Source organism: Manacus vitellinus, unplaced genomic scaffold (genome assembly GCF_001715985.3).
Source record: "Manacus vitellinus isolate BGI_N305 unplaced genomic scaffold, ASM171598v3 scaffold_3_pilon, whole genome shotgun sequence".
Lineage (NCBI taxonomy): Eukaryota > Metazoa > Chordata > Aves > Passeriformes > Pipridae > Manacus > Manacus vitellinus.
The window spans coordinates 37,790,281-37,812,857 of record NW_021940535.1 but is presented as its reverse complement, the minus strand read 5'-3'; the positions used below and the strand labels follow the sequence as shown (position 1 = coordinate 37,812,857).

Sequence of the window (22,577 nt, the reverse complement as noted above, 5' to 3'; positions counted from 1 at the left end):
TAAACAGTGTGCCGTGAGTCACAGCACTGCCACTGCATAACTGAGGGGAGCTTGCAGTTTTTTCATTTTTATTTTTTTTTAGAAATTAACTACTCAGAAGATTGGTATTGTTGAATTTTACTGTATATTTCAGGACAGAACAGCTGATTTCCTGCCTAATTAACCTATTACTTTATGAAGTGTTTCCTAAAGCCTTGAGATCCTGTGCATTTACATATATTTGCATAAGTAATGCACAGAGGAAAGTGCTCTGGAGAATCTGACTGGGGCTTCTGGTGGAGTTGGCAGTATTCACTGTTGCTGGATAGGAACTAGGAACCTGTTTCACAGCTCCCCCAGTGAGCAGACAGCTTTGCAGCTACCTTGGAGGGGTGTGTTAAATGGAACAGTGATCGAAGCGCAGTCAAACAAATCCAGCCTGCAGCTCTGCTCCAAGGCTAGTCCTGCTGGCACAGGACACTGAAATCCTCTCTTAAAAGCATACAAGGTGACTGATCAGAGAGGTGCTTATGCTGTGGATGTCTAAAGTTTTTGAAAGATAATTGCCACCAAAAATTGGAATGAAACAAAAAATAATGCAAGATTACTTAAAAGCTGAGGTAAGTTAACCACCATGGAAACTCCACAACATTGTTAATCATCGTCAACTATCCAGACCATGACTGCAAAATTGTTGCATGACTGCTGGAAATATAAAATATTTCCTGTGTGAATATAAGTATCTTTTATACAAGTGACACTTTCCTTGTCACTTAGCTCCAACAGTATGAAACCTGGGACATACGATCCTGTTAATTTTTCCATGGCGATTTACTAATGAACTATTTAAATTATTTATTACCTCTTTTTTCTTTTTTTTTTTTCCCTTCCAAGGTGTACTTAAGGTCAGGAAGCATGAAATAACTATCCCAACACCAGTAATGCTGCAGTGTAACAGCTTCACTCCTTAAGATTTCCAGAGATGTAAAGGCGACATTGCACCTTCAGCACTCCATCTGGAAGGGGAAGAGTGTTTCACAGGACAGAGGGGAATTTTGTTTGGGGGTTTACGTATTTTTAGACAGTTATATTTTTCTGATTTCTGGCCAAGTTGTTGTTAAATAAAGGCATGGCTTCATCACGAGTGTGGGCCTGCCTAAAACCTGTCCTTCCCATGGCTGAGCCTGGCTGCCAGCAATGTGTGTGTATATCTGGTCAGCCAGGTCAGCTGCTCATCCTGCTGAAAACTAGCTCTGTCTGGAAGCAGGCAGGGAGGGGCAGAAAGGACAGTAGTGGGATGTGAGTTGCTCTTTAAAATAATGAGCAAAATGACTTCTTGTGACCTTTTTGAGCACTGCTGTGAACAGCAGGCAGGAGAGCACACTGGTACTTGTGCTGTGTGATGCCGTGCTGCAGAGGTAAGACTGTCTTGGTCTGTGCCAGCTGTGAGCCAGATCCTTTTCTGGACTGTGTTCGTTTCCCTGCATGGAGGGTAGTGATTTTGAAACTTGGAAAGTGTTAATGGTCATCCTTGAGGGGAGGAGCAGTAGAAGAAAAAGTGAAATCTCTTCATTGGCTGCTGTTTTGAGTTTCTGCTCCTTTAGGTTTTACCAGCAGCCTTATCCTAATAAGCCACTTTATTCTTGAGCTTGTCCTCTAGGAACAGACACCAGATCTCTTAACACTTAATCAATATTATGCTTTCTATGTCATGAAAAGAACCAGTAAAATCTGATTACTCTGATATTGCCAGTTTAAATATCAGGCTCTTAGGGGAAATGTTTTTAGATGTATTTGCAGCAAATGCTAGGGAACTAAAATGTAAAGGAAATGAAGGCGTGATCTCTGGGATTTTGTAGAAATCACTATGGAATACAGGTAGTCCATATCCATGGTGACTTTTGGGGATCTTGAAAGTGCTATTGTTTGTCCCAATGGGAGAGACTGGCACCAATTTTACTCTATTGCTGAACCTAAAAATTAATGTGTTGGACTTAATCCATCTTAGTATTCAGTCTTTAATGTTGTGAGTTTTGCCGTAAGTGATAAGGAAACCTGAGCAAACTATTCCCCTGTGTCTTTGTCAAGAAATGGGAAAATTATTCTACTTCTTTCAGTTAGTTCTCTGATGAGGCTCCTTCCTGGCATTATGTGAGACTATGGAAAGTCTTCTTTATAGAAAAGAAATTATATCCTTTTTTCCATGCCTAGAGTCTCTTCACTTCTATTTTTGAATGTGTATCAAACCTCCGTGGCTGTGTCCCTTTCCAGTCTAGGGTTGTGTGTTAGTAAATCTTTCCCCTGAGGGACAGTTTATGCTTACTCTGAATAACAATTTGCTGGATAGGTAATGCTATATTAGCTTGCTTGCATCTACATGTCATTAGGGAATCTGACTATGCTCCTAGTAGGAGTCTTGGAAGGGATAACTTGTGGTTCATTTTTAGATGTTACTTCACTTCCAGCAGCAGTTGTTGTTGGTCTTGGTCCTGTTCTTTCCCTTTTGTTTGTTTTTTTTTTTGCGGGGGGTTTTTTCACTCTTCGCAGTATTGTACCTTTGGCCAGGCTGTTTAACTTCCCATTCAACAGGAAAAGTATCTTTCTAGGGAGGAAAGAGATATTTTTAGGAAATCAAGTACTTAGTTTCTGGTGGGATCTGACAAGTACCCGAACCAGTGTGAAAGGGACAGGCAGAGCTGCCTGGCAGGGTGCAGGGGTAGCTGGTCAGTGAGTCTGTCCCCTTGTGATGAGAGTAAGCTGTTGGCTTCAGTGTCAGGCTTGCATCTCTTCAGTCTCATTCTCTTCACTCATGTTGGGTACACTGCTCACTCTCACAACGGTGCTACTCTGTAGCTGTCTTGAGCAAGCAGGTATAATATTTTCAGGGGAACAAATACGAAAACTCTGTTTCAAATTACATACATTTGTGTAGCCATGGAGCACTGCAGTGTGTTTTGTATGGTACATCTGGTAGTTAACTGACTTCTTAAAAAAGACCTTCAGCATCTACTACCAGTCCAACACACGGTTTTAATTTGTCTTTGTTCGGAGACTGATGTCTCTTCTCTCTGCCACATCAATAAGAAACATGCTTCAAATTCAAGTGGTTTCTCTCCTGAGTGACCTGTTTATATTTTCTTTTGCAGTCTTTCTATTAGACTGTGTCCCATCAGTATGAATTGCAGCAGATCAGCAGTGCTATCTGTGGCTTAAGACACAGGGATAAATAACTGTGATCAAGCCCTTCTCAGCTGTGTCTGTGGCTTTAGTAAAAGGAGGCCAAATTCCTACTGCTTATTTTATGCTGGCTCTAGTGTTTGTCTGATCATCCAGTAAATCAATTCAGCTTGCTAAAAGACCAGAGACTAATCTGGCAAAAAGTCTATGTTTTGGGCTTTTGTTTTGTTCTCATTTTTGCTGGGTTCATAGTCTGAATTGATTCGCTTTCTGATTGAAGGGGTTGGTAGAAAGGGGAAAAAGAGGCAAGACTATTCCCATTTGCCAAGTGGCAAATCATGTAATTCACCTTGGCTGGGCAGCAAAAGGTGACCAGCCTGAGCTGGTCTTGCTCCTGGATACTGACTGGGTAGGTCACCAGCTGAGCTCAACAAAAGGCATGTTGAATGCCAGAGGGGTCAGAGGCTGGATCTGGCTGACAAGCTGGCTCACTCTGCCATGGAGCTGCAGTTGGAGAAGGGGATGAGCAAAGTTAACACTGTAGTGCTGCACTGTATTGTACAGTAGCCTTCTGAGTTTGAAGGAGTTATTCTGACAATGAGTATTTTCACTTTCTTATGGTGTTAGGCTTCCATACATCAAACCTGATACCTGGCAGTACTTAGGTACTGATGTGCTTTCAAGGGAAGCTTCTAGTCTGTGTGAGTTGTGATATGCCCACTTTGTACAAATATTCCAGCTCTTTTCTTTAATGATGGCAGATCTTGGTGTGGGCTTGGGGAAGTCAGAGCTGAGTTGACTCCACATAGGACATGAGCATCAAATACTTCCAGAGTATTCTGGATCTGCTACCAAACCAGTACTCTGCTTTGTGGGATGTTTTCTGCTTCCCTTTCTATCATTGTTTCTTCAACAGTTTTTAGTCATTACTATCTATCTTGGTTTTTGTTTCTTTCTTTTCATAACCTGGATGGTCTCTGATACCTTACATAGATAAAATACTATCACGTGAAGGTCTCCAGAGAGGATTGTGACTGCATGCATCTGCAGATGTTCTTGGGAGATGGTACACTCCCCACATTTCTCGGTATGTGGCCAAACTAACTTATCTCATGTTCGTGTTGTAATCGTAAAGACTTTCAGTTGTTGTGATTAGTTTTAACGCTTCCTCCTTGCAGCATTTTCTGCCCAGTGCTATTGTAAGAGCAATGTATTAGTACATGCCATGACTCTAATGAACAGTAGACTTGAACGGAACTTTTGGACAATAATTTTGATGCTTGGCTCTAACATACTTTTAGATAGCGCCAGTAAATGCTTGACAACTTTCATTTTTATCTCAGTAAATGTAATGCAAACTTTAGATGCTGGTTATAGTGCGTTCATATTAGGTGTCACTAGTGACTTTCCTATGGCTCATTTGCAAAAACTACCAAGCATATTTGCAGTTTAGGTGGCATAAAGTATGTCTGACTGTGCATGTCTGTAACATGCAAGTGTATTGGTGCTGAGGTAGACAGCTACTTTTTATTTGTGAAACAAAATAAAATTGTAAATACTATACCAAGAGTGGAGAATGCCATATTCAAGTAAATCCTTGTAATTTCAGGGGACTTAAAACACAATCAGTGGTCTTGGCAGATGGCCAAGGGCACAGGCGGCTTTTGGAATTCTTCCAGCTGCTAATGGAGTGTGGATTCTGATTAAATTCAACTGTGGCCACTGAGTCTTGGTCTGCTTGTTTCTGTATGTGTTAATGTATGCTTTTCTAACAATATTTAATTTAAAAATCTGTTTTAATACTCAAAGGCAGCTTTGCAGTATCCTCACGACATGGATCTCTCCTATATGTTAAGCACACTCAAGATTGAAACACCAGCAGGCCACTGCATTACACTTTCTAGGGCTCTCCTATGAAAACTAGCTGTTGTAAAAACTTTGAAATATTTGTGCTGGCAGCCTTGCAGCTTCCAAAGAAACACTGCTGCATTAGTTGTGTGAAGTCTGTTCTATTGTTGACATAATTAACTGGTTACAAAAAATAAAATCTAGTATAGCTGAACTGCGGTGTGGTCGATGGGGCCCTTGACAAGACTTCAGGCTGTACTTTGGATGCAAGCCCACTGGATCGATTGCTCATCCACTTTACTACAGCTGAAATTGTTGTGAGGAAGTGGAATGATAGGGTGATCCCTTATACTTTAGATTTATCAGTGAAGGGAGGAATGTATTAAAGCAAGGTGGCAGGATGAGGTTATTCTTTTAATTTAATTTGGAAGAAATGTGGACTTTCCTAAACTTCAGGCTCCAAAGAATAAATATATAAGAATTGTTAGGCTAATGTCAAAGACAAGTCTAGTTTTGCTAGAGCACTCTTGTTAAAAGGTTGCAAATGCTTTTTACATTGATACCACAATGGGAGAAGGGGAAAGTAGATTACTGTAGCATTTATGTGAGTGCTGGTATGATCGTAGGGAGTAGGTGGCTATATATTGGATTATTTCAGCTCTCTACATAGAAGTACATTAGGATTTTTTTCCTTTTTTTTTTTTTTTTGCATTATGAGTTTGTCAGGTCAAGGAGTCAATCTAATTGAATTCAACAATAAAATCTGAGGTAATACTTTTCATGGAAAATATCATAGACAGTTAATGCAAGAACATAACTGCGTAAGTGTCTACAAAAATGAATGGCTGTGCCTCAGTAAACTTCTTTTAAAGAATTGCTGATGAGAAACCTTCAAATGGGGCTGTATCTGAAAGAGAAATAGAAGTCACCCATCTGAACAATTTGAGAAACTCTTTGGGTTCTTGTTTAGTTAGGTTTTGTTCTCAGTTATTAATGTGTCATTTTACAATACAGTGATGTAACTGCAGTGATGTCATATAGATAGGTTTGTGTTTCTGAAATGTTTTTTTATACCTCTAGTTTTGTTAAATTCTGCAATATTTGCAGTGTTGTAGGGCACTATTACATACAATATGTTATTGAAGTCTATGAATTTTAAATAATTCTTTTTTATTTATTAAAAAAAAGATAGATTTGATGCATTGCTGCATTTCTCTCTCCAGTCTTACTTCTGTTTCTTGTGCTGGTTAGCTTGCAAATTGTTGGAAACGAATAGACACCAGTCTGTTTGTGTAGCAAGTCTTCAAAGTTCCTGCTAAACGTCTCAGAGTTTCTGATGATACTCCAGCAATATTTACAGCATTGTATCTTTGAGCAAGACTGAAGAGATGAACCAAGATTCTAAAGTGAGGAGAGGCTCTTGTGTGCAGAACAGTACCTTGACTCTTAAAAAAAATGGGAATGATTATTGTGCAGAGGAGCTAGAAAAATTAAATTATTTTGAGACAAAGACTAAATGTAAGGGAGGTGAAACTAGAGAGCTATGTTCTGCCCTTCACTGAAAAATGTAAAGTTAAGTGACTTGTTAGTTACTATGGTGTGGTGAGCGTTAGCTGCACCTGTTTCGGTGTATTTTACTTCTGCTCTGAAGGAATATTGAACATTTGGAAGTCAAGTGTGAATGTCAGTTGGATGTTAAATATGCCAAGTACTAAAATCTTATGTTAAACACTGAGGTTTTGGGGAAAGACTACAGAACTAAAAAATCAATTTATTTTTAATATTTCTGAACCTCCATTGTGTCTTGTGGGTAGATCAAGGTCCTGCCTTTACACTCTTGAACTTCAAGGCCACCTGTTTTGTAATGCATTAGCCTCATTCTGAGCACCATTATTCTAGAAACTGAGAAAACTGATTCTATAACTAATGCAAATTTAATGTTGTGATGTAAATTATAGCTATTCATATCTCTTTTGTATAAGAAGTGATGCACAGTCTGCAGTCTGTGGGTGGGAAAATGAACAATTTGTAGTTCTTGTAGACTTTAACTGTTGTTGTGCAGCACAAGTTTTGTTTTATAATTTGAATGTAATGTTATAGTTACATATGAATTACTTATGTGGAAACTGGATTTATTCCAGTGCTGATATTGTGAAATGAGGGAATGAGTTGGGGAACAAATAAAGTTCAGCTACCACTCCTATGTAGTTTAAACAAAACAAAAAACAATCTGGCAGAGATTTAGGAGAGCCATAATTTTATCAAATCCATGTTTGTGTCGTTGGATTTTTTTGTGTTGTCGTTCCTGCCCCTGCTTTTCTTTTTTTTTAGGGTATTGAAACCTAACTTGAGTCAATGGAAGTGTCTGCTCGTGTAACACATACTGTGGTGTGGACTAGCTACACACTTATCACCACACAGCATGGCTCAAAGAAATGGTAGGTGAGAACAGACTATTTTGTGTTCTTTAAAGGAAGATTTAAGCCATTCTAGTCTTTTTTTGTATCATCAAATACATATTTTAAAGCATATCTTGTTCAAAAGATGCTATAAAAATAGGAGGGGAAAAAAAGCTGCTTAAAAAGGAAGTAACCAAACAGCTCTTAAGACTAAGTCTCTCAAGGTGACCTAGAGCATAGTGAAGGAGATGGAGATCAATTGTGAAACAGAGTGCCAGTGTGTGCCATCTAGCAGAATTACAAGAGAGCAGAAGAACCTGGGTAGTATGAAGGAGACAACTGGAAGCAAGACAACTGCCTTCAAAGCAAACAAAAAAAAAGCAGAAGAAATGTCCAAATGTGTTAAAATCATGAGTCTAGTAGTCTAAATGTACAAACACAGTGAAAAATTTGTGGTTAACAAAATTCATCAAAACTGATAATGCTTTCTTCCTACAGATCAGAATAGTTTCACACTACCTACAGGAATTGCTGATGATAAGGATGCAAATGGAGCACATACAATAGATACAACTTTTGCAGGGAAATTTAATTGTCTTTGTTCATTAGGGAGGAAACCGAAGTGTTTCATTTTCTGAACTTTTCTTTGTGGGGGCTCCTTAGCTGGTGGGTCTAATACAGTAGAGGCAGGAGAAGAGTTTGTGGATGTAGCTGATGATGTGATCAGTAGCAAAGTATGAGGACAGGGTAGTATTCACTCTGGTTCTAAAAAACTCAAAATAGCAGAATTGCTGATGGCATGTACATTCTTGTATAACTCTGTGGTGCCAGGAGTATAGAGAATGGCAGGTGTGATGCCAGAATTTAGGTAAGGGAGATTGTAGCACTTGCAAGTGCTGGAAACAGTCCAGTTAGTAGTGTTATTTATGCAGCTATCCACTACTTCTTATGGTCTCGGCCTGGGAAAAGTCAGTGTGACTTTTGTAAGAAAACCTGTCTTGCAAGCTTGTGAAGACTTTCAAGGGTCAATAACCAGGTTTATAAGATTGATTCAGGTTTATCTAATTTCCAAGTGAATTTTGAGAGGGTCCCTCACTACCTTTAAAGGAAGTTAGTAAGCCATAGCATAAGATGGGAAGGCTTTTGTGTCAATAAATAGTTTCTTAAATTATGAAGAACATAGGGTAGAAGTAAATGCTTGTCTGTATCAGTAGAAAAATTCACTTCTAGGCAGGACAAACTCTGGGAATCTAACATGTTGCTAAATTACCCGGAAAAACCCTGGTGACCAGTGGGGAAGAAAGCTTACAGCTGATATTAAATTATTTGGGATAGTAACAGTGGGGTACAGCTGCAAAGAGCCACGGAAGAACTCATGTGATTGAATTTCCAGTGTTGTTATTTGTCAGGGTGGCTACCTGAGGAGAGTAGCCCCAGTTTGCATAAAGTGGTGGATGCTAAACTGGCCATAACCATGCGGGAGCAAGGTCTTAGTATTGTGTCATCATTCAGTAGGAGTCAAACAAGCAATTGTCAATTACTAGAAGAGGAATCAAGAGTAAACTAGAAAAGGTTGCTGTGCTACTGTGTAAATCCCTTTACATTTTGAATGCTTTGTATGGTCCTCTCCAGCTAAAAGGTATAGTAGAGCTTAAAGCTCAGTTGAGAGCAAGAGAGATGATCTACGATATGGAACAACTTTGTAGATAGTTGATTAAGTGTCAGAAATTGTCAAGATGGAAAAAAGATACTTGAAGGAGACAAGTCTCAAATGCCATGAATAAACTGAGGACTGGGTAGGAAGTGATTTCTACCTTTTTCCATGACAGATGTAGAAGCCGAGTTCAAAACCACCCAGTAGTTCTTCATGCAGCAAATTTAAGGCTTTAGAAGATTAAGCTAACAATATTTATTTCATCTTTGATCACAAATCACTGTGATGTACTGTAGACTTGCTGGCTATGTTGCATTTTAAACTGTCAAGGTGATAGACATCTACTTTGTCAATGACAAGTTATTGCTGCTACTCCAGTTCAAAATTAATGCATATTGTCTGTGTTAGTTTTTAAACAATTACAGCACAGTAGAAACTTAATTGAATTCTAATGATTTTGCTGCAGTGAATTTGAAACCAATCCAAAGATAATGCTACTTTTGTTTTTAATGTTTTTCTTTTGCTTGCCTTAAAGGCTTTCCTAGCTAATTGGGTAAAGTTGGGTTATGTGTTTCATATTTGTTAATCAAATAATCTAAATAAAAATAGTACTGATTGAGAAATGTTTTGATTTGTAGTTACTTGTGCAAGTTGGCATAGAGGGTGCTACTCTGATAAAGCTTAATGTTTTCTTTATCAGTTTAAGCTGTGAGACTTGGGTTTTATGTTAGACACTGTACAAAAGATTGATCACTCTGAGGGAGGTAACTGATAATCAAGACCTGTGTTTATTCTTTGCTTTACCATCTAGTCTTGGTGCTTTCAGTTTTCCATCTGAACTGTTGAAGTGATGACCCTTCAAAAGGGGACAGATGGAGGGAAAGCTCTGCTGAAGATTTCATTGTAAAAAGTAAATCTTGCTCTTGTCCTCAACATACCACCTCAGCTAAAATTGAAGATGACTTCATTAAAGATTTCTTCCAAACACAGGGATTTTACAGTTACATAACTTCACCTGGAGTGCTTTGTCATCTAAGAGTGGTGGTGCCTGCTTCCATGGACCACTGGCTTCCTTTGGCATATATGTATTTGTGCTGCTCTTGTAGTTTCATCTCATTCTGGTTTTTGAAAATGTGACTAAAATCTGGTCTTGCATGGAGTAATATCATTCACTTTGTGTGTTGAGATGTATAAGAATGAGATGTAATTTTAATTTTTTCCTACAGCTTTCAGGAGATGAATAAAGTACAAAATTATGAGAAGTGACCTTTTATCAAAGTCAGAAGCTGCCACTTGTTCTGTTTGAATTTTAATGAAAAAAATGTAATGATGAAGTGAAATAAAGGCACTACAATGAGAGGTCAGAGGTGAAAACTATGTGGTCTTTTTACAGTATCTAACAAAACTAGTAAAACTGCTTTGATGCTTTTACTTAGGCTTTAACAGGATTTGAGCAGTTACTAATGTGACTTTATGACATTGAACATCCAAGTATTAAAGGAAATCAATTAATGACTACTTACCTACTTCTCTATAATATGTGATGTGCAGTTAAAGGCTTTCTGTTCAGTGTCCTCTTATTTATGTGAAAGGTTTTTTTAATTATTTAGAATATTTTAATTTAAAAAAGGCTTTCAAATGACAGCATGAAGTTTAAATGTCTTGCATTTGTTATGTTCATGATAGACTTGTAGTTTCTGGATAGCTTGTGATCAGATTCTCTTGCCCTCTTATCATAAAGCAGATCTTATGTGCTCTGTAAAACTATAATTTAAATTGCTTAGACTGAGCTTACAAGAAAAGATGACTTGAAAAACTAGTAATTGATATTGCTGAGAGTTAGACATACTTCTTGATATAAAACCTCTTAAATCCCATTGATATGACCATATACAGATGTATTGTCAGCAGTCTGTCACTCTAGTTGCTGTGCCTGAGAGAGAATAAAAATGTACTTAAGTTTTTTCCTTTATGTGGTAACTTTTCCCTATTTTTTATGTTTCTTATTGTTTCATTTGAAATTCAAGCAAGTTGCCTACACACTGCAGCACTATAGTCTGAACATATTCTGTCATCTTTGGTTTGCCCTGTAATTTTGCTTTTTAGGGTCTGTTTCTGTGAGCAAGCATTCCGTGTCAGAAGTTGCACTGATGAGTCTACAAATGGAAACTGAGACAATGCTTTTACTTTTCATTAGTCAACTTGAATCATCTAAATGTACAAAAGGAAAATTTGACTTCTGTCTTCCTTGACTACCTGTCAATGAAGGGAATTGTTCCTGGCACATCAGGGCCACCAAAGGCATCAGTTGAATCTGTGAGCTGCTCAGCATCAGGCTTCATGGATATGGACAGCATTGGTTCTGTTCCTTGATGAAGTGGCATCACAACGTGTTATTGAAATGTGCAAAACTGTTACATTTAGTGGTCCTGAAAAAATACTGTCTGCATTGTTAGACTTCTAATCTGTAGTTTGATGTGGGGATATTTAGGGTGTGTTTTAGGATTGTAAGAGGTTCATCCCTTGCTCTTGCCCCTTAATGCATACTCTAAAGCAGTTAATTTATGGTTGTACAACACCTTTGCCTCACACAGGTTTGCTGTGATATGTTGTTAGCTGAACGTGTTTCTTCTCTCTGTTGTAAATTGCTTTAAGGATTCAAAGTATATAAAAGAACTTGGGCTACAGTTCAGACTCCAGTAGTTTACTAATATGCTGATGTATCTTGTTAGGTCCAGTAACATGAAGTGTTTATAATCACTTATGTACAGGCTTCTACACGTACAAGACTTAGTTTTATTCTCCATTTGCTTCTATCTATCTCTTGCATTTATGCAGGGAGAAAGAACAAGAAAGTAGAATCTTCTTTAAGGATAGATATCCGGTCTCAAATTTTAGCAACACCCTCAGGAGGTGCTAAACTCTTGAAAATCCATAAGGTTACCAACATTTTCTGGTTAGGGAATCCTATCTTTGCAAAGTTGGTCCAATCATTAATTATCATTCTTGAAAACTCTGTTGAACTCCTGTGTTGGACTTAATTCTGCTGCTTAGAAGGAAAAACATTTTAATGTAGATTTATTTATCATAATCGAAAAAAGGTGAAAGGGAGTAACTTGTTTATATAGTCTTATCTGATGACTTCTCTAGAAGGAACACAAGCTTAATTTTATTTAACAGTACTGGATTGGGTAGAATACACTCACTGGATGGTGGCTAAAGGGCATGGGAGAAGATATTGCAAGACTGATTCCCCACCCTGATTTTATGTCTACAAATACTTTCACTCGAGAGTTGAATTAGTATTTCCCCTTAATATTTTGCAGCCTAAATACAGCAGTAACAGCTGTCAGTGCCTCCCCCCCCAAAATTAAGAATACATCTGCCTTGTGTAGAGGGAAAATCAAACTACGAAGCACCAAAAATAAAAGAAAATGTAAGAGCTCTGTAATACCTTGAAACTTTCTTAAAATGCATAAAGGCAGATGTAAAAGGCAGGTGAGCTGAGATGCTGATCTAAGAAGAGCCTCTCCAAGAGTGGGATCTGCCCTCCATGCCACTGACTTCAACAGAGTGTGCCCGTCCAGTTTTCCAGATGGATGAAGTGTTCAGATGGCTGCTTTTAGTTTTTGGAGAGTGCATTAAATGCATGTATGAAATGTCTAGGTACCAGTGTTCATAGTGTAGGGGACTTGAACCATATGCCATGAGAAAATACATCACAAGGTCTCACCTCTTCCATCCTACTTCTGGCTGCACCAGCAGCTGCCCAGCAGATTGCTTTGGCTGCTGAATTTAACGGAGACCAACAACAAACCACCCATTGCTCCTTTCTCCTGCCCTTCATTTCTTCCTCCCCCCCCACTTAGAAAAAAACAACTGTCCCCAACAACTGTGTTTCTAAAGGGTGATTTGAAGTAATCTGAGTGATTTCACATGAAGGGGGGTGGGGAAGTGGGATGTGACGTGACACTTTTCCTCTTCCATCCATCCTTTTCTCTGAAACTACAAAGCAGTAAGCAGTAGTACCTACTTGTGTTGTTTTGGGGGTCAGAATTAATCCTGCTGTATCCAGCTAATTATTGAATGCATGAGGCAAGTGTGGCTGGAAGCACAGGCTTTTTCCTAGTGGAGAGACTGAGTTGCAAAAGACAAAAGAGGCTGTTTGAAAATAAACGGACCAGTTTTTAAATAAGCGTTTATTTAAAACCTGGAAGAAAATTGTTCCTCCCTTTAAATTTACTTCATGTCCCCAGTACCTATAGAGCAGCATCAGCTGGTGAGTTCCATCCGAAAAATGTGAAAGACTAAATATTAACAGGGCAACCACTGCCAGTTCCCATGTACATGAAAGTAAGACCTGGGGAAAAAATGAAAACTCATCCAGAGATTGTTTTTAGCTTCAAACTTTTGTGGGTTATATATATGGGCTTCTTTCTGCAAGCGTGTGGACTGGACCTTTTAACTTTGGTCTTACATAAAAACAGATGCCAACAGTGGTCATAGAAACTGGAACTTTACAATAAGGCTTTTTACAAATTAGCAGAAGGTACTAAATTCACACCAGTGTTACTGCACCCGAAAATTCAATAGTAACAGATTTTTCTATGTTATTGGATCAAATAAGAATTTTATGTGTAGTATATGTAGCTATTGTGGGTTTTTTCTTTATATCTTTGGAATAGTGGAAACAATTTTGTTTTCTTGGGGGGGGGAAGGCTTTATCTTGCTTTTTCAAGATAGTAACCCTTTTATCCTCTTGCAGCTATACCATTTTAGATACCTATCAAGAGAAGATTGTACAAAACAGATGGTAGGGGGAAGTGCTTACAGTAAAACAACAGGAAAATAAACGGCAGCAAGCAATGGTTGTTGGTTTGTCCAGGACTTGCTATTGGTTTGTTTTGGCAGGTCTGTATTCACTTGATTGCCAACACTGCCCGGGTCTTTCTAACAACAGTTGCCATCAGCTTTATTGCATGACAGTAAAGTCTGAGCTTTTAATATTAACAAAATCTTCTTGAACGTGTAAATAATCTCAACTTCATTTTCAAATAGGAAAATGAAGAGTGTGATAAGAATATCAAGATGGCTTATTTTCTCTAATGAATTTATACTCCCATTTAACATGTATTGACCATTACTGGACATAAATACAGTAAGAACTGAAATGACAGAAAAATAGTGATTCTTATGAGAAGGTGTACTATGGCTTCCCTATGGAATAAGCCGTGGTTTGACTGAGGCACAGTAGAAAGCACTGTTATAGAATCAGATATCTAAGGCTTTATCTAGTTTCCAGTTAAATCAATAAGACTAACTGATCCTAATGGAGTTCTGATTCTCACTCTGTCCATTTGCTGATGGCTTTGGGAACACAAGGGACTTGATTTTTCTCCTAACTCAATGTAAAAATTATTTCTGGTACTCCCCTGTCGTCCCAGATCTGACTCTGCTGCCAAACGGACTATTAGCAGCTTTGTCTGGACCCAGAGTTTGGACTGCAAAAGCAAAATGTGGCTTGGATGTGTTTGCTTTTATCTGAAGCAGAGATGTGAAGGTACATCCCTGCTTCATGTTCCCCCCATGGCTGCCACCAGCCTTGGGAAGGTGGGTGCTCTATCCAGCCTCTTTAAATCTGGTGCTCATCACATCTCCCCACCTAGGCACAGGAATTTGTCCTAGTACTTCAGGAAGTGAAATGTATGGTTAGGGATAAAAATAGCAAAAATAGAGATTTTTGCCTAGGGTTTCAAAGGCAATGATTTTTGGAGAAGACAAACATCTCTTTAAAAGGAGATGCCAATGAAGGCATCACCTAATGCCTTTATGCTAATAAGTTACTCAAGCAACCAGTTATCTCTTACACAATATGGTTGAAAACCCATTTTAAAATGGTTTTTGTGTGGTTTTTTTAGTGTTTAATTGACTTAATAGGCAACACTGTCAGAGTCTTTTTCTAAAGTTGAAAGTGTTAGTGTCAGTAGCTACAGTAGTTGAAATTTTAAGTATTGTAAGGTATTATTTTCTCAGATTTTAAAGATCAGAAAATTAAACTGGAAATAAAAGCTCATTTGCAGCGAATATCTTGATTCAGCCTTTAGACTTAAAATTAGCTTTGCCTGTCAGAGGCCTATTTGTAGGTGTTGAGAGGTTGGGTTATGTTTGTTTGTTTTTTTAATTTAAGCTTATTTAGCTCAGTAATTTAAAATTACAAGAGTATTCCTTTCTTATTCCACATATGAATAAAACTGAGATATGAGAGAGTGAAATATGCTATCTCCAAAATCTTGAAAGATAGCGATTAAAAGTAACCACATTCGGTAGCAAAGCACAGATAACTTAAAAATGTAGCTTTGCTAAAGCCATTAGTCAGGACTGTTTGAGGAGTTATATTTAGCCAGTTTCCATTTTTAAACTGTTTTTCAGTAAGCTATACAAATTCTGAATTAAAAAGCTGCTTTTTGGTAACAATGGTCAACCGTTATTTTCTAATATACTGAAAAGTCAGGGAAATCTTTGGTTTCATTGTGTTTTACAAGTTTACATGTGTGCTTGCATGTACCCTATTACACAGCAAAACACAAAAAAATAAAATGACTACAGTGGAAAGTATATTTAGTCAATGGTAAATGAGAATGATAGAGCTCAAGCATTAATATGTTTTATATAAATCAAGGGATTTTTGACATAGTTGATGCATCCCTTCAGGTTGTACCCATTCTGTTTTACACAACAGTAGTCTTCTCTTCTGAAATATGCTCTTCCTCTGACCTCCTGCTGCTTTATTACTGAACAGGCTTCAAGATTACAAGTGATTAGGTGTGATATCACAAATATGGTTTTCAGCTTGAGATAGTGCATATATACTATTGAGGATTTAGATGCAGAGGCAAAAGGAGAAAAACCAAGATGTGTTGTGTTTTGTGTCTCCTTTCTGTAGGAAAACTAGACCACAGAAAAGCTTGAAGATATCTTAGAAACTTAATCCTTTAAGCATATGTAGGCCATATATGGCCAAATATAAGGACAGGGAGAAAGGGAAGCTGCACCTCATTCTAGAAAATAACCTTTTTTTTTCCTTGCTAAAAAGCAAGGACTTAACAGTATTTAATACTTCTGCAGAACCAAAAATACTCATATTACTATGTAAGTATGTAAATATGGTTTATGAGCATAGCTAATTATTCATGGTTGATGAACATAGCTAATTCTTATTCGTTTGTCATCACCGTGACTGACAAATGAGAAGAAAAAAGTAATCCAAAATTCTCTTAACAAAACCATCAGACATTGTTCTGTACAACACTGTGAAAGTTTTGGTTTTCATTTCCTCATATTAATAAAGTATTTTATTAAAAAATCTGAAAGACGACAGAACTGGTTTATCAAACAACCTGCACCAGGCTCAAGACTTGCTGCCTCTATTGAAAGAGAATTCACACTTTTGCAATGGTTATTCAGTATAGGTGTTTGGTCTGCAGGTAGAGCAGGACTTCTGCTAACCACTGGAGATCAGGTCTATGTGCTGCTGCACAAGCCAGAGTTTAGCCACTTAAATCTAGGGGAAGTAACGGGTGCAAACTGGTTTGTGGTGGTGGGGTTTAATATATTCAGTTCCCATCAGCTGTGCATTTTAATCCACATGCATTAGAACCTAAAAAACAGAAGTTCTAAGTTGTTTTGTCAGTGCTCATAGACCAGGTGTTTCTGAATAGAAATTTTACATCTTAACATTACTGTCATAGTCTGTTTTATTTTCTTAGCTGAGTTTTACTGTAAAATTCTTGTCCATGCAGGGTAGTTGTTATGATAGCATCTGACTCAAGGTTTGGAATGGGGGATGGGGTTGTTTCCTGTAAGTAGAGAAGGGTCAGACTGTACTGAGGTTCTATTTAGGATTATAATCACTTTACACTGCAATTTTCCATTTTGGACTGGAGGATTAGTGTTCTGTATGGTTGCCTTTAAAGCATTTCAATCTTATTTTGTTACTGACTGTTCATAGTGCATGCTTTTGAGGTATTAAAAGGAATTTGATCTTCACATTTTTCTTACAATTTCAATTAAAATAATACTGCAGGACTTTTAAATGGATCATAAATAACAGCTGTAACAACTTTATCACGGCTCTCTTTTTAAATGCTTTTTGTAAATGATGACTATTTAGAAAAACACTCTTCTGTGACAGGTAAATTAGAAGCAATCTAGCTTACAGACCAGCACTTAAATATTTTAACATGTAAATTAGTCTAGATCCTATAGTTACCTCTGTAGTGATGGAGAAAGAGCAGAAACCAGACCAGCCTGGTGGTGTTTATGTAGCCTCAGAGCGCTGTGTGTGACAGTTAATGACACCATGTTCCTCCCGAGATGGGAATGGCTAGTACAGATCCTGCGACAATGAAAAAACGTCTTTGTGTGAGTAGGCAATTGAAGATTTCATGAAAGAATTCAAACTGACAATAATTTCCATTGAACTCTCATTCTAAACCCTAAATATTGAGGCCCCAGAGGAAACAATAGTGAGCCAGTTGTAGCATAACCTTTACTCAATAAGTTACTTGTTTTTTAGAATACAGCGCTTTGTTTACAAGTTTCTGTGAAAACTTAAAAACATAGGGAATATGAAATTCAGAGCTAAATAGCTCGTGGAAATGGAATAGAACATCAGTTACTGCTTGCTCAGAGAATGGATGCTGTCCTTTAGGACTGTGTGTTTCTGAAGTAAATAGCAAATAACACAGGTTCCTGCAGCAGGAATTGGTGCAGCTGTGACCGTGCGTGGGATTTCAGACTTTCCTTAATCAAATAGTCTTTACTCATATGATATACCCCAGTGAGCAGGTCAGTTTGCAATCCTAGTAATGGCCTGAATTTATGCTCTCTATCCTAACCATCTCTTATAATAATAGTAAAGAATAAAAAGAATGCTAGTAATTGTTCTGATACCTGGTTGTGTGAATTAGGTGAACGATAAGGGGTTTTTTTTGGTCATTTTATAAGCATCTCTGAGATAAAGATTGCTTGGCAGCGAACACCTGAGAAAAATTTTCTACATAGCTGTCTTGGTGCTAGAAACAGCACTCAATTCCCATTTTTACTGTTTCTTTGGGGGTTAGAAATGTTTGTTAACCAAGTTGTATATCTCAGTAATGATGTTATCTGCCCTGCTTTCTCCTTCCTTATGAAGCTTTATTATTATAATATTTTTTGTGTGAAGTTGAGGGGGAAAAATGAGTATGTTAATTTGTTTGTCTAAAGATTTTCTGCCAGAAAATAATGCATGTTGAGAAAAATTATGTAAATGACAAAGGATATTGTTACCATTACCAGCAGTAGATGTTTTAGGACTGAATTTTCTTTCCCAAGAAAGACCTCACTCATTAGTTGTAGTTTGTGTTGTAGCAGGAGTAGGAGGTGTTCCATTGCTTGAGAGCTGAATACTTGTACCTTCATCTGATTAATCCTTTGTATTAATCCTTCTTTATATTCTCTGATCCATTTGAGATAACATGGTGTTTTAATTCATTGCAGGTAGACCTCAGGAGCTTCAAGCTTCTGGGTTTCTTGTTGCCCATTGCTAGTCTTCCATACATTTGTATCACAGTCTGTAAAAGTTGGTTTCTTTATATGATACAATAACCAGTAAAAAAGTTTTTCAGTCATCTAGTTGCACAGAGTAAGCGGAGCCTCCAAAGACAAAATGTGGAATGCTGGAGCATGTTGATACTGCTATAAGCTGCTAGTGAGCTGTAGACTTTAAAAGAAAAACAGGCAAGGCTCCTTAAAATGGTAATCTTCTGCATTTTTCCGTAGAAGTGTTTGAAAAAGGTGATGGTTTGATCAAGCACCAGAACAAACAAAATACAAATACAAAATCTATTTTTATGAGTTGAAGGAATACTGAAAATAACAAATTCAGTAGTATCAATGAAAAAATCTTACACAAGCACTGTTATCTTCCTAAGAAATATCAAGTCATTCCCATTGTGGTGGTGTGCTCTTTTAAATTATGTGCATCCTTGTCAGAGCAGCATCTACAGCTGATCTGACAACAAGTGGTTAGCAATTAAATGGATCCTTTGATTTCTACCGTGCTGTCAGCTGATGATAGTTGGCATGAAACAGAACAGGGATTCTTGTGGTATTGTGTGATCTCTACAGCTCAGGATTGTGCAGAGGGGAAGAAAAATGCTCCTTTTCATTCTGGCATCGTGCAGTATGTGATCAGAGCAGCACAGTGTGCTTCTGTTAGCCTACGCTCGTCTCTGATGCTTTAAAAAAAGTCACTGCATCTCTCAGGTAATTTCTGAATATTGTCATTGTCCTTGTCAGGATTCACTTCCTTGCTGTAGCAGGACCAGCTGCAAGAGAGTGACAAGGCAGGTGGCAGTGGTCCTTATTGTTCCAAAACACTCCCAGCAGCTTGTAGTGCTTGGTGGTGTGGGAGTTAATCTCCCAAAACTGCCCTTATCCAGCAGCCTCGAAGGAGCTGCACAAGCCACTGCATTTTCCTTGTCATCAATACTGTAGGAGGAACAGCAATCTTATTTGTAGTCAGCTTAGAGGTTTAGGAAATGGTGCTTTCTCCCCTAGAATAACAAAAGATCAGTCAGACTGGTAGCCCATAGGCACAGTAACTGCTGCTGTGTGATGTTGTGCTCACTGGTAACTCAGCCAGAGATGGGACAGGGGTGAGCTCTGAAAAGCCTAGGATACCAAACCACAGTAGTGATGGTGCTTCAGGAATGAATAGAGGGGGTTCCTCCATGTGGAAGAAATTATTCATGTAATGAACAGTCAGCTTCTTACATTTAATGTGCCTAGTTTCCTCATCAACAGTTACTCAGTAAGAGAGGACAGAAAACAAGTCTGTAGTATTTTGTTATGTTGCCTGCTCTAAATTTCATAAACTGCACTTCCATGTGAATCTATTAAAATCTGTAAAATACAGTTTTTCTAGATCTTCAGTTTCTTATTTATCAGGCACCTGAAAGTTTGAAAGTGTATATTGAGTGAAATATAGTCAAACTCTACAGTCTTGCACTATGTCTCCTCTAGTCCTAATCTGTAGTCAAGGACACAGGGAGAATATTTTGTGGGGTGATTTTACTATTCATATTTTTAGATATATCTTCATTACTTTGAAATCTTTGGGATAATTAGTAAAGCTTGGCACTTGTTCCTCTTAAGAAGAAGTCCTTAAACCTTTAATTCAGTCATAGTACATGTTTTGCTGCAGCACCCTGTAGTTCTCAAAATGCACAGTAGGGATGTGTGAAAGTCAGGAGTTGGCAGAGCGTGTGCCAATATGTTCCAGTAGGTTTGCACAAATGTTATCTTCTCTATCAATTCTGGTGAAAAAATACTGGTCTCGAATTCATGCTGGCTTTGTCACTGGTCTCCAAGAAATCGAATGCAATTTGTATACATGAGAAACTCCTACTGAAAGAAGACAAAACACGACTGAATTGAGAATAAAATGACTTGTTAGAAAAGTCTGCTCCAAGGTTCTTGCATCTGTTTGCAGTGAAAATATTTATCATGAGAACAAAACTGTTGTGTAGTTTCAAGTTCTTGAGTTGGAGGGAGTATTATTGGGGGTTTTTTTAAATGTACTAAAATAATGAAATAACAATAGTTGAAGGCAGGCTCAACCCTTCTATTTTTGTCCTCTTTCTTTTTGCTTTGAGATTAAGCCATCAGTGGAAGATAGCATCCAGCTCAAAGACTTCTCCTCACTTGGTTAGAGATTTCTAATACCCTGACAAACTGACAGTAGTACTTGGACTACTCTGTTGCTGCTGCTAGTAGTGTGTCTGTGCTTCCTAAAAGTGCAATCTTTATAGCTGCTGGAGTGGGTTTTGTAGCCCAGGTGAGGCCTCTAAGTGGGCAGGGTTTCACTGCTGTGTGGGTGGGGCCTATTAAATAGATGCCTGTGTGAGCTCCTATTGCTTCTGTCTAGATCTAAGTAAAATTTCAGGTCTGATAAGGTACTTGCTTGTTCCCAGCTTTGCAGCTTGCCTCCCACTTGCTGCTGGAGGAACCTTGAAAAACTTACCTTGTGTTTCCATATCTTGTTGAGGATTGATTTGGATTGATTTATAAGATCTGAGCCAGCTGAGGGACTTTTAATGCATTTTATGTTTTCAAGTTGGGAGTGGGTACTTTTAAACTAATTTTTAAGCTTTGCTTTCAGAAAGATTAGTACTATAATTAAATACAGGATTTCTCATAAGAATCCCTGATTTCATGGTATTTTTCAGGGAAATACAGGTAGCTTACTACTCAAGACTGCAGTTTCACACTGGTGTTAATGCTGCCTTTAAACAGACAGTGAGACGTAACTTTAACAATATGTGATTTTTCTAGTACTAATCATGTATTATGGGTGTATGTAGGTAGTACAGTGGCAGTTACTTCATAAGTTAATATTAACCAATAAATGTGGTGGTTCATAAAGATTTTTATTTTATGTCTTTCAAATAAGTAGAAATTATTTCAAGAGGTAAAGTAAAAAATTTAATAAACTATAGACTCCATGTACAGCACTAAATACCCCTGTTTAAGCAAGTTATGGAGGGATTTGCTGCAAACATTTGTTTTTGTTGGTGGTTTGTCTTGGGTTTTGTGTTTGTTTTTTTTAATATTGAGGAAAAGCATCATTGCATTTCTTGGTTAACTGAAGATATTCCACAATAATCAAATACTAGAACCTACTGCTAGCATAGCAATACAGGATAATTTGAGAAAAATTAGTTTTGTTAATTCAGTCTTTGAAAGCTATAGCTAGATCTCATCAAATTTCTGGAGCTTCAGAAAATTGTATGGCATGTGCTGTGTCATTTGCTTATTTACAATTGTAGTCCAACAATTTAGACTGTCACAGTCACATCCCATTGGTCTCCTGAAAAAGTCGCCCTCAGTCTGAGGCAAGACACAGTTGCTTAGATCCAGTTGATAATTTGGCATGAATGAATGAATGGAAAGCCTGGAAATGGACAGAAGGACTCTTGTGGGGTCGTGCTGTGGACTGCTCAGGAGGAAATACTGTACAATAGAATAATATCCTGCTTAATTCACTGCTTGCCATCATGCTGTGTATCATCCCATCGCTCTCTCTCGTGCTGGCTTTGGCACTGATATGTTACAGTGGTGAGCCATTTCAGCCAGTTAACGTACTGAAAGGAGAAGGAGGAATCACAGTCACTGTTCCTGTGGCTCAGCAAGGGCAGAGCACCTGCAGGAGACTTGCTGGGGGTGAGTGGGGAGCGAGGGGAGAAACACAGAGGGGGGATGCACTAGGATTGACTTGGGCTCTTTGCAACTCTCCACCAAAAATTGCTTTGATATTAGGTACAACAAATGATTTGTATGGAAAGTGGTTTTCAGGGAAAAAGGGAATATCACTTGGGGAGCCTTTTGTCCTTTCTTCTTACTGAGGTTTTACAATTTTTGTTGTTCAGCTTATAGAAAAGCAGTTAAATTTAATTCAGAAAGCAGCTGACTTAGCTGTT

The 22,577-nt window shown here is 38.0% G+C and overlaps 1 protein-coding gene across 1 annotated transcript in view; it reads left to right on the top strand.

Annotated features, from left to right (window-relative positions):
• The first annotated feature begins 7,231 nt into the window (after positions 1–7,231).
• Positions 7,232–22,577, top strand: part of PIP4K2A (phosphatidylinositol-5-phosphate 4-kinase type 2 alpha) — an 87,137-nt gene continuing 71,791 nt past the window's right edge. Inside the window, exon 1 of the mRNA XM_018075763.2 lies at positions 7,232–7,442. Within this exon, the coding sequence (XP_017931252.1) occupies positions 7,440–7,442 (3 nt within the window). The 5' untranslated portion in view covers positions 7,232–7,439. The remainder of the gene's footprint in view (positions 7,443–22,577) is intronic.